This window comes from Camelina sativa, chromosome 6 (assembly GCF_000633955.1).
Source record: "Camelina sativa cultivar DH55 chromosome 6, Cs, whole genome shotgun sequence".
Classification (NCBI taxonomy): Eukaryota; Viridiplantae; Streptophyta; class Magnoliopsida; order Brassicales; family Brassicaceae; genus Camelina; species Camelina sativa.
Window position 1 is genome coordinate 21,713,915 of NC_025690.1, and position 13,257 is coordinate 21,727,171.

At 30.3% G+C, this 13,257-nt stretch overlaps 2 protein-coding genes across 2 annotated transcripts in view; both read right to left on the minus strand.

The window, feature by feature from the left end:
* Positions 1 to 611, minus strand: part of LOC104792812 (delta-1-pyrroline-5-carboxylate synthase A) — a 5,236-nt gene extending 4,625 nt beyond the window's left edge. The window contains exon 1 of the mRNA XM_010519041.2: positions 421 to 611. Coding sequence (XP_010517343.1) covers positions 421 to 480 — 60 coding nt within the window. The 5' untranslated portion in view covers positions 481 to 611. The remainder of the gene's footprint in view (positions 1 to 420) is intronic.
* LOC104792813 (protein YIPF1 homolog) overlaps positions 11,221 to 13,257 on the minus strand; it is an 8,520-nt gene continuing 6,483 nt past the window's right edge. Inside the window, exons 5-7 of the mRNA XM_010519042.2 lie at positions 13,133 to 13,198; positions 11,778 to 12,051; positions 11,221 to 11,596 (exon numbers count right to left, since the gene is read on the minus strand). Coding sequence (XP_010517344.1) covers positions 11,402 to 11,596; positions 11,778 to 12,051; positions 13,133 to 13,198 — 535 coding nt within the window. The 3' untranslated portion in view covers positions 11,221 to 11,401. The remainder of the gene's footprint in view (positions 11,597 to 11,777; positions 12,052 to 13,132; positions 13,199 to 13,257) is intronic.

Genomic DNA, 13,257 nt, shown 5'->3' on the forward strand with positions numbered 1-13,257 from the left:
AAAAAAAAAAAAAAAAAAAAAATCCAAATTTAGTCACCAAAAAAAAAATTCCTACGAATATTCTGATTTAGTCATTCGTCTCTAGTGACAAGACATGCAAATTAAGATTGATATGAGAGATTTAATGATCAGATTCACGAAAGCATTACAATAACCAAGAGTTTAGATGCACTTCAAGTTAATATAGTAATATTTTTTTTCACATTACCACTGATGAAAACACCATAAAAGTGAAATTAAACACACTACACCAATCTAAATCCAACGACGAACACACTAACACAGATCAGAGTAACGCCGAGAAATTAAAAAAAAAAAAACACAGTCAATCAAAAAAACAAAATCTGAGAATGCGAACGTATCGGACATAAAATATATACACACACAGAGAGGGAGAAGGAGAGAGAGAGAGAGGGGTACCTTAACGACGATACGCTTGACGTCTCTGGCAAAAGCACGTGAACGATCTAACTCCTCCATTGCCCCCGTCTCGCCTACCAAAACCACCACAACACACAGAGAAAGAGAGAGAGAAGAACGAACGGGTTAACTGAGTAGTGTGACCACCGCGTTTTCTGATTAAAAATATCTGGTGAGGGAAAGGTGGAGATCACCAAGGAAGAGATGAAGGGGTTTATAAACACCAACAACGCCCAGAGATGAAGGCTCGCCTACAAACCAAGAGCCGCCACGTGTGCGACTAAGGGCAAATCTGGTATTTTATATGCTGACAGATGAAGTGGCGCGTGTTCGTTGGTTCCGCGTATGGTAAGGATATTAGGGTGCGGTGTAGGGGATTGATGCTGAGGGGTGGTGGGGGTATTTTGGGTAATATATAAAAATCGGCGGCTGAGGAAGCGCCGTGGACACAACAAAAAGGCAAAACGGAGATGGGAGAAGAAGAGGACTAGTTAAAATCGGACAGCAATGCAGTTTTTCTAAAGATGACGTGATTAAAAGATTACTACATATCACAAATTCTATGTTTATGCGGCGCCACAACACTCTTTTTTAATCATTATTGGAGTCTAATTTTTTATACAGTATGTAATTGTGTTGTGTTGTGTTGTGTGACATATACATTAGAGTGCAATGATTAACACTAGTATGTATAATGTATCATCATCATCATCATCATTCTGAGATTATAACGTGTATCGTATTAAACGTTTCTTTGATTTCTCTTAATAAACCTAATTTAGAAAACAGAATTCTATAGTCTTGTTAAGAAAAGAAAAAAAAAAAATCTACACTTATTTGCTATCGGATTTCTCAAATTTAGATAGATTGTAAAACTTCCCAATTCACATACGAAATATCTTTAATTCCTATAAACAATCACCAATTTTTAAGATGTTAACATTTTAACATCACATGTTCTGTTTTCTGATTACTATTAAAAACGCTCATAATCATAGTTTATTGTATAATCTTTAAGATGATAAAAACGTTTTTACTTTATATTTGTATTTTAGTTATGACATTGTATCCAACCAGGTGGAGAATATATAAAACAAGTAATTGATACGTTAAAAAAACAAAAAAACAAAAAAAAAATAACATCAAAAACACAGATTTTTTAAAAAATATTATACAAGTCCATAAGTCCAGCTTGCTAAGTAGTCTGAAAACTCATATTGACTATAGACGAACATACAAACATTTTTTCCGTATGGATCGGCGCAAACAAACTACTAATACATATGACATATCTGTATAAGCCTCGATGAAGTCGAAGAGTTCTTATGACTTCAAAGAAAACTACTCATTATATTCTTGAGTCGGTAAGTAGTTAATGAACTTTTGTCAGTTTGTGTATACGTATGTTGTTTGTCTTCCCGAACAAGACCGGTTTAAAGAGTTGTTTTGCTTTTGTTTGCAACACTATAACACTCGATCGTTGTATAGTTGAGTACTTTGAGTGTATAAAAATGATTAACTCCTTTTTGTATTTAACAAAGTTTGATGTTACAATCCATTTGAAATCGACTTATGAACTATAGGGTTGATTAGTTGACATAGAATTCTTTATTATAAATTTATAATCATGCTGAATAAAATATATAGTAATGATTCGAGGATTTCTCATTATTAAATATTAGACAGTTTTATGTAAAAAAAAGTTCGGATTATATAAAACTTAGAGTAGAGATCTAGTTTTTCAACATGACGATGATTTCCCTCATAATTCATACTGATTAATGATTTTTGGGTATATATTTCATCCTTTCTTAGTTTCCCCTCAAGTTTTCATACTTTCAGACTTTCAGTTCTTGGAAAGGGAATGTGATTTACTTTGGTTACGTATAGTTATTATTTTTGAAAAATGATAATTAGTGGCCAATCCAATTTCTATAGACTAAAATATAGTATATGATAATCTCTGTGCCAACCTCGAGATTCTCATAATATAGATTAATAATGGCCAATCCAGTTTCTTTATTCAAACATCTTTCAGTTCATTGGCCCTTTTAAGAAGCCAGATACCATTAATGATAGACTCAGATTTTAAAATAGGAAACGGGTTTTTAAATTTTGTAGTATTAAAAAAATCATAACTGGACAAAAATCAAACATACATAACAGTTGTATACTCACACCTGATGGGCTACAAAAAAAATTCATTGCTTAGTAAAAAACATGCAAATCTGCGATCAAATTTCTGACATTGACATGAGAAAATATATATACATATTCTCTATAGGTATGTAACTTTTGAGTAACACACTAACACTGCTCCGAAGAGTCGTTTAGGTGATTCAGTCACCCTTTTTTTGTTGTTGTTGTGTGCAAACAACATGATACAGTCACTTCAAAAAGTTAGTTTAAGGTTCTTAGTTGCAGTGGCGATATATAGTCTATTTTCTCAGATTTTGTTTTTAGTTAGATTGTTTCGTGTTTCTTTCTCGTCCAAAAACATTAAGAAGTTACCAAACCATATTTTACTTGGAATCATGATCGATGTCGGGTGCCAAACCATATTTTACTTGGAAGCAATAGTGCCTATTGGATCTTGTGACTATTTTTACCGATTCCCTTAGCTTTTATATAAGTCCGCTTGAAGCTCTCAAATATCGTTTGGAAGCTATCAGAGGCTTCCAAAATCATTGGAATTTCCATAAGATAGATGTTGCTTCTCGAAGTTGTACGTCGCTTTTTGATGCTGCATGTCGTGTTTTGAAGTTGTTGATCAGAGCTTTCTTGAAACGATGGACCAAATTATTCCAAATATGTTAGATATATATATATATATATATAATCAATATTAATCATACATCGACTTTGAACAGTACTGGTGATCTGAGATAGTTCAACAGAAAGAGTATTAATTTTTTATGCACAAGAATCTTCTAACTTAGACACCTTTTTTCATCAAAAAATAATTAGAGATGATTTTCCACCAAAAAAAAAAAAAGAGCAAAGCCAATTGTGATAAACGTAAACGCAATATGAATGATGCATGAGATTTGGTCAAAGCAATTATTCCAAGTTCCAACACCTGTCTTACCGACTTCAGTTTCCGTTTTCATCCATCTCTAATTTTTACACTTTTCCCTCTTTCGTATGTTTCTCCTTAAAGGAGAAATATGAAACAAATAAAATCAGTGAATAACCTAAATGTAATTTTTCAGGTCTACACCAAAATTATACTACTAGTAATTACTAATTAGTAGAAGGAGGGCACGTGGTTTGATGCGATTAGGGTCTTAGATGTCTGATTGTCTCTGTGGGAATCATTGGTCCTCTGTGCATGTGCCCATTTTTTTACTTTTTTTCTTTCTTTTAAGCCTTTTGGCCCACGAATTTCATCTTTAGTCAAATAATAGGCACTTGTTTGTTTTCTTCTGTGATTTTATTCTTGTTATTTAAACTAATTATCACATTCGTAACGAACGACATATCGTAGTCAGGGACTCAGGGATTGTTTAATATAGACATTCAGTTTTAGACTCAAGTATGCATATAGCCACGCAGCAGCAGCACATGCGTGTATTGACATATTATATTTAAAGAAAGATGCGATTTTGATAGGTAGGTATATAAAAACGATAATGGAGTAGCTAGTAAGTGACAAATACATTTTATGTTGGAGGATTGTGATTCGTGAATGCATGCTATTTGTTAGAATTGGTAGGTTATATATATGTGATTCCCAAAAAAAACCCGTTAAGTACTGTGTGAAAAAAGAGAGATAAAAATGTCTTTTGCGTATTTTTTTTGTTTAATTACGTGGACAAATAAGTTTTAAAATGGTCGAAAATGGAACTTCTATTTCGTAGCATTTTAGGTAAATGATAAGAAGCGATGTTTTTTGTTGATTAAACAAAAAAAAAAAGATAAGAAGTGATGTTTATGTCTAAACGACCTTTTCTTGCATGCATGATAGTTATCCACGTGTGTTTTTATATCTATAATAGTATGAATAGATTGAAATGGAGTCCGATGAAACGATGGCGTCGATACGAAAGAAGCTCAAAGTGGACCTTTATTTTTTTTACGACTCATACCAAACATTGATAATATATGTGTTATACATTACATATATTACAATATATATATATAGCGTCATACATGAACATGACGTTTATAGATAGTGAACGCATGACGCCTGAAATACTTTATGGATCATGTTAAAAAATTTATATATAGACCACAAAATGTTTTAAAAACAAAAAAAAAAGTGGAATTTAAATTTAATACTATTTCAATCTTGTTTTGAAGTAGAAAAAAAAAACTATAAAGCGTATGTTTGATGTGTTATTCATGAAAATATTAGATAAATAAAAGTTTCTACTTTAAAATATCCAAAAAAAATTGGATTTGTTTTGAATGCTTCAGCCATACATGGATAACTTTGTTAATTTACATTGATATGCAAGGTTTTAGTAATGGATATTCGCGTAAGTTTAGAAAACCTCTAAAGGGATATTTTTTAGAAAAGGAATTAAAGTTAGGAGATATATATCTATCAATTCTTGACAAGAATAAATGGCTAAAAACTTTTTGTGGGTACAATCCAATATATCAATTTGACCTTTATGGATTTAAGTCACGAGACAAATAAAAAAACTTGCAAAACTAGGACACGTATTTAGTTGGGGCACATGTAAGGAACTAGCTAGGACATGGACCTTTAGATATACAGGTTCCAAAATTCAAGACTCAATGGAGTAAGAGAGTATATATACTACAAGAAAACTTACATTTAGCAAAGCAGAATTTGTGACAGAAATATACGATAAGATACGATTTTGAGAGTTAGTTAAAATGGCACCAATTTTTTTGTTAAAAAAGGGTGTTAGTGTTAGGCTGTTAGCCAGGATTAGTCAAAAGTCAAAACAAAACAACAGTTCGTATGAATAATGATAGTAGTAACTTTTTTAAAAAAGATTATTAAAGTCTACATATAGTAGAAAGATTATGTGTAACGTCTAAATCGTTTCATATAATTATGCTTCAAATGATAACAGGTCAATTTTGTGTTACATAATCTCTTATAAACAAGAGCCAAATAAATTTATTGTTTTTTTTTAAATAATAAATAAATTTATTGTTTATTTATTAAAAAAAAGTCTCAAACAAATAAAAACATTTTTTTTTAAATGGGTCCAAAATAAACACTTGTCAATTATTCATATACTCTTCCAAGTTTCTGTTACATCATTCCCAGATTTTAGCGTATGATCAGATAATGCTTCTAACCAAACGGTTTTCCCGCACAAGTAGTCGCATATATTATACTAATACATATCAATCTACGGATATACCTAAAATTAAAGACATATATTTCAAGAAATTAAAGAGATAATAAAGGAACCGTCGAAACTCACAAGCCACTATTAGCCAATGAAAATAAATTTGTGGACACGAGATTCCCAAACCAAATAAAAAATGTGTACAAGTGAAATACATATCACTACACAAGTAAAACTAATAATACTCCATAAATTAATATTGTACAAAAAAACAGTTGATTTTGAATTATTCAATTTTGAGTTAAATGATTAATCTAAGAATAGATTGCCGAATACATTATACTAGTATATTAGAATCTTAAGCAAACATGGCGCCATGTTACCCGATCGAATAAAGAAATAAATCTTAAATGATGACGTTTTTGTGTTTGTATCTGCCTCATTAGCAAAAAAAAGTTAGACGTTGCGAGCGTACTATTCAATACGTAAACGTTAAAACGTTTTCTTTTACAATTACTAAACCCTGATAATTACAGTTATACATATATAATCGATTCAAACGGTAACTAAACTAAAGAACAGAAGTATGAAATAAATAAGAATAAAAAAGTATGTAAGTGCTGAATGCACTCTGGTTATGTTTTTTTCTTAAAGTTTAAAGAGTTAAACAAAGATATGTGTTATGGGATGGGTATCAGTGGCCAAAAATGAGAACACGTTATACATTTTGCAGCGGTGTTATAGACTTGTAGATAAACAGATAAGATTTTTCACTCGACCAACAAAAATGTAGAAGAACAGAATAGGATAAGGTGGAGTATATTATGTCTTACTATATAAACATGCTACACTTGGAAAGTTGTTATTGGTGCAACTTCATTAATCATTAGATATATTTGTGTCCAATGTAAAGCCGTCACGAGTCACGAGCGTCCAAAAACTTAAGTGCAATCACGTTCAACGAGACTTGTAGTATCTGTTATTTCCCAAAAACAAGTAATTTATCGTTTCAAAATTGGGAAAATGTCATTTATTACATGAACTTTCAAATTTAGGTCAAAAAAAACTATGAACTTTGTAGGAGGTCATTTAATATATCAAGTTTTGTTGACTAGCAAGACCAAAAGACTCTTAATCAAATTATGCGTACATAAAAAAGATAATGCATTTTGATTTTTTTTGTTCACATTACTCGACAGTCTTTTGCTTTATACCTCTAAAACGTAAAATCAAGCTTAATTTGACTATTATACAGTTTATTGTTATTTATACATGTGCAACAAATATCCTTTGCAATATTGTTTTCGGTTATAATTGAAAAAAATATTTTTTATTTACATCAATTGAGTTGAAGATATTTAAAACTTGAGAAATTTTTATGAATATAATTCATGAGGTGATATTATTTAACAGAAAATGTATAATCTACTATTTATGTAATTAAAAATACATTCCTATATCTTCTCTATTATTTGAGAGGTGATTTGTTAATTTTGTTGATGTATTACTCTTTTATGTTTTTCGAAAACATAAATGATTAAAAATAATATTTACTTTTGTAAAATACTATGAGAACCCATGTGCTAAATTTTATTTGTCCATAACAAACAAAAATAATATACATGTGATCAAATTACATAATTACATTTTTATTGACATATTCCCCAATTCAATAATGTGTTTATGTGAATTTATCTTTAAAACATAATATTTGCTATATTTTAAATTTAAAAATTTGAAGAGTATAGGATGACTTTTTATTTTGGATGTTTAAATAACTCATTCAACAATTAATCATTATTAGTTGAATAGTAAAAATTAGACTACACAAGTTAGATAAAATGTAATTAAATACATAAACTTTCAAATTTAGGCAAAAAAAATCATGAACTTTGTGAAAGGCAAAAAAAATCATGAATTTTGTGAGAGGCCATTTAATACATCAAGTTTTGTTGAATAGCCGTTTAAAACATCAAATATCGTTGATGAAGCCAAAAACAACATGGTGTTAAACAGAAAAGTAACGGATGTTAGTTGCTCAGTTATCTCATTTAATGATATGTCTATTTTGTCTTGGTCAACGATATTTGATGTTTTAAATGGCTAATTAACAGAACTTGATGTATTAAATGATCTCCCACGAAGTTTATCGTTTTTTTTGCCTAAATTTGAAAGTTCATGTATTACATGACATTTTTCCCTTTCAAAATTAACTAAAACTTTTTTTTTGGTAAAAAGTCAAAATAAGATGAATGATTAGTTGAATATTTATTAAAAACTATAAAAATTTGAGGAGTTCTAAGGATTTGCATTAAGTGCTTTTGACGTCGGTATGTTGAGCAATATATAAGCAAACTAAACTTGTGCGAGGACAAAAGTTTGTGGGCAACTTTATTTTACAGTTTTGTTTGATGTGTGTATGAACGATCATGCAGGCAAAACAAAACAAAAAAACAAAAGTTTCTTCACCTTTCTTTTGATTATTAACTTACCTACGGTCACCTTATCTTTGTCGACAAATTTGGATTTTTTATGAACATCTTTACGGATAAAAAAAGAAACAACGTGTGTTACTTAAAACTATTATCTTCCACAAAAAACAAAAATGGAAGAGAACAATTTGACGAAACTACATCGAACACAAAAATAAATATTACAGAATCCAATTTTTTTTAGATGACAATCCCATTTATTTTTCTTACGTTTGTTACATTTTTTTTTTTAAATTTTTCTGTTACATGAATTCATAAGATAAACAATAAAACCAGAGAAATGCTTAGAATTTTGTTATTTCCTGCCTATTTACGAAAGATTAAATATGAGTTTGACCGACATTTATTTCTTTTTGGTTATAACCACACAAATCACGAGTTTCTCTCCATTACTCTCGTATTAAAAGTATATATGTGGTGATTAGTCGCAGATAGAGGAAGAAAAAGTTATACAGGAATCACTATCATATGTAGACTCAGAATATATATAACTAGTAAAACTAAATCATTTGTTTGTAAGACTGAGATAGAGACAGTGATTGCTATTGGGGAGGATCGGGTCGTTCATAGAATTGATACTGTTCTTTTTCTACATATTTTATATATTCCTTTTTTAAGAAAATATCATTTTGGTTCTGGGAGGGGTGAGCTGGATCAGAAACTTAAATGAATTATTGAAGTAATTTTAGTTTGGGATGCCAAAACCAGCAAGTAACTCTCAAGATAAAACAAAACTTGTAAAGTGTATAAAGAGGATTAATAAGTTTTTATTAGTTATTGATTTAATATAATTAAACACGATGGACGGTTGATTAAGACGAAGAAGTAGTCATAATCCAACACTAATACTACTGGTTTTTTTTTTTTTTTGTCAACACACTACTGGTTCATTTCTTGAAGAGTCACTGTTGCCTTGCCTTGCTAAAAAAAAAAGTGGATTACAAATCATATAAGTTCGTGTTAGGTACTAATTATGCTAAATTTCTGAATATTCTGAGATATATGATCTATCACATATCTTTACAATTTGTTTTTGTTTTTGGTCAGGATATTTGCAAATTAATTATTAAATTAAAAAATGGATATACGAATATACCATATTTTGCAACTATATACGACATTAAAATCCACTTAGGGTAGAAAGATACACGTTTAGATCTTTCGTTAAAACAAAGGACTTGTAGTAACCAGAGTTTCGAACCTTTTGGGTTACATTAACAATTAAATTTCAATACTACCGGAAAATTCCAACGTCAATATCCCTATATATTAATAGAGAAGCATTTTGTGAAAATGTCGATGTGTCATTGTCAGAGCGATTTGAAGATTTAATTACCATTAAGCATTTCAAGATAAATATATTTACAAAAATAACTCTTTTAATTTATTAAATGTGTTATTAAAATATATAAGAAAATCTTTATTTTATTATTATTTACATAAATGTGTTATTAGAATATATAAGGTAATGTTTATTTCTATTAGTTTTTTAAAATGAAAGACCGTCAACTATTAAAAAGTATATATATAGTTAATAATTTAATTATCATTTTCATAACATATTTAATAATTTAAAATAAATTATATTTTATAAACTATTAAAAAACTTATTCATCTATTTAACTTTTTGAAATACAAAACTTATTCTCTAATTTTTAAAAATTTGATGACTATTCAAGTACTCCCTCTGTTTCACAATAAATGTCATTTTGACACATTTCACACAAATTAGAAAAATATTAAAATATACATATATGCCCTTATTTAATAAATGTTTAATAAGTTAATTTAGTCATAGATTAAGGGTAAAACTAGAAAATTTAATGAAAAAGATGTATTGAAAATATAAAATAGTACATTGGAAATGTAAAATGACACTTTTTGTGAAACAAAAATAAAATTCTAAAATGACACTCTTTATGAAACAAAAGGAGTATATATTAAAAATTAATTATTACAATAATCTTAAAAATAAATAACATTATCACAATTATCACAATAATTAACATTATATTCCACATTTCACGGGTGAAATATATTTTTACACAAAATAATTAAATGTAAATTTGAATAAAAAAGAAAAAAATTATGTGTTAAATTATTATTATGACACCTTATATTTCAAATAATAATTTTACTTGTAATAATTTTATTGAGTCTATTTATCCCGCATGTAGTGTGGGTTATTACCTAGTTGTCTCGTAACATTGAGTGACTATAATATTCGTTGTTACAACTTGCAACACAGTTTTTTTCTTCAAACATTTCGTTAGAGAATATTGTATTTGTGCTTCTTGAATCAAGAATCTGTTTTTTTTGTTTGGAACATTTAGAAAACTAAACCCTTAACTTGAGTCAATTGCAAGATTAAACCTCTCTTTTCTATTTCTAACCTTTACCATTTTCTCCCAATTAAATCTTGTGTGTTCATTGTATTCATAAAAATGCAATTATTTCTAATTTATTTGAATTTCTTGCAAATCTAAAATGTTTTATTCGGGTAAGATCTTGAATAAAGAATAATTCTACGGCACTAGCTATTTTTGAGTTTGAATATTTTAAAAGGAATACTATGATTTATCTATTCTAATGGGCCCGTAATTTTTATTTGGCCCATGATTCATTAACAACAACTTGAGGTTTTTATAAGAAAAGTAAAAAACATGGAGACATTGGTTTGACTGACTTTTTACTTTTTACCATAAAATCTTGCAGTAATTACGGGGTTGAGTGAAATAAAAACACTTTCACAGGTTTATCTTTTCATTTCAGACACGAATTCACAGGTTATCTAATGTGACCTTTTGGCTTTACTCTTTCATACTTCACATGTTCTCTGTACCTTGATATTAAACAAAACCATAACGACAGATGCATTCGTCTTTCTCTTCAGTCCCTTCATCTTTCAGTGTACAAAAGAGTAAATTGCAATAACTCTTGTGAATATTCTTCCTATTTTTTTTTTTTGATATTTTTTACTACTCCATAAGCAAAGAAGTGATAACAAAACAAACAAGCAAAAACACAAATCATTACAAGCAAAGCAACCATCAAACTAAGCCATTAAAAAACGAATCCATGATTCAGTGTATTTGTTCCTTCTTTTTTACTTTGGGGGTTTCATTATCTGGTGATGACATTCTTTGTTCTACTACAGCACATCAAAATCTTAAGGTTTTTACATATTTGTTTTTTGTTGGGTGTTGTTGGAGATTAAGGAAAGAACCAGACCTTGATGAAGATTGAAAGAACCATTTGCAGACCAAATGCTGCACCCATTACAACCGTGATATCATTGTTCGTCTCAAGGTATGACTGTAGATTCAGGGCAACAAAGGACGATGATGCGCCACCAGCTAAGAGTATAATCACCCATCTCAGAAACTCTACTGGAATAAGCAATGGAAGCTGCACAATAATATCCTGAGTATTAGACTTAAACATCAATCGAGAGCACAAATTATTAAGATAGTAGCGCTGTGATACCATTTGTGTATCAAGTAAGTATATGCATCTACCTTTAATGTTATTGACAATCAATTGATTAATTTTAACAGCAAAAGAGGTGGAAGTTACTGAATATACTTACCGAGATTGGAATGAAAATGAAGAGAGAGTATCCCCAGAGGCACCAGAATCTCAGAAGATCAGCTTTGGACCCCATATACCGAAGGGAGAAATAAAATCCCAGAGGCACAATTATTGCATAGCCATAGATTACAGATGCTGCCAAATTCATATAGTTCACATCAAAGATCCACGGCGCATCACTTTGGGTTCGTTTCTTCACAAGATATGTGGCACAATTTCCGAGCGAAGCAAGCACAAACACAAGCGTAGTGCAGATCCAGACAAGTCCATACCTAACAGAGAGACGAGATGCAAACACGAGTCATTAATCTACAAACATTTGTGAAGCTTTTAGCCAATCTTTAGAGGATAACATTTTTGCTAATTGAATATATGCACGTGTTAATTTGATGCTTGTCCAAGAGGAAATGAGGATTTTTCTAATCTATCGCTTGAAGTAACACGTGAGTAAATGCATCCTATTAATTTACAAAGCAATAATCTACTTAATTTAATGGGGTAACTTGCTATTTTCTGATTCCTGAGAATCAACGATAATGACAACACAAAGGGGGCATAAATTTAGTGTTTGCTCAATCAGGCCTGTCTTCAACTGCCTCGAAGCCTGATCAGACAAATCCTATTTTCAGATCTTAGGTTTCCTAATCAAGACAATGACATTACATCAACCTTACCGCAATCTGATTGAGACTATACTACAGACTATGAAAATAGCTAGAAGTCTAAAATTAACGTGAGGCAATGTTTTAACTAGCTATAGTTACCAGATAGCATATGGAAACTGATCTAGATGCAGGCTAAAGTCTACAATATATCAGCTCCGGAGGAATATTCAAGCAGCAAAACATAGTTAAGAAAAAAGAAAACTAAACAAGCAAAATGAAAAAGAGTGAAGCAGGAAGATCTATCACGCTAAAGATCCAGTTCTTTCCTTCATTACATTCCTGGTTTTAAAATCTGACACTACAGTTTTAATCATCAAATATCAATAGCTTTATTGGCAATCTCTACTCCAGTAAAACTACTTATCTAACACTTGCACCGGAAACAGCAAAGCATTCCCCAAACCTATGAGATATCAAACACCTTCATCTGATTTATCGCAGCTGGAATGTGCTTTCGGAAAGGTGCAGTATATAACACTTAAAATGGTTATGAATTAACAGCCTGAGATCTCAATAGGAGTTTCGAAATACAAACCTAGACACCACTTAAAATGGTAACATGGTAACAAAGGAGCAGAAGATAACACTTAAAATGGTAACAAAGGAGCAGTGGACTGATTAAAGAAATCTCGCAACTCCAGTGCAATCACCAAGAAGTGTCAGAGGAGAAATGCATTAAAAGACTTACAAATCAGGGTTTGCATCAATCTTGTTGAAAAAATCTCCGCTAGTGGGATACAACGAGCTCATCAATCTGTTCAAAACAACGTCTGTGTCTACATCGAAGTACTGAGTATATGAGTAGACGTTAAA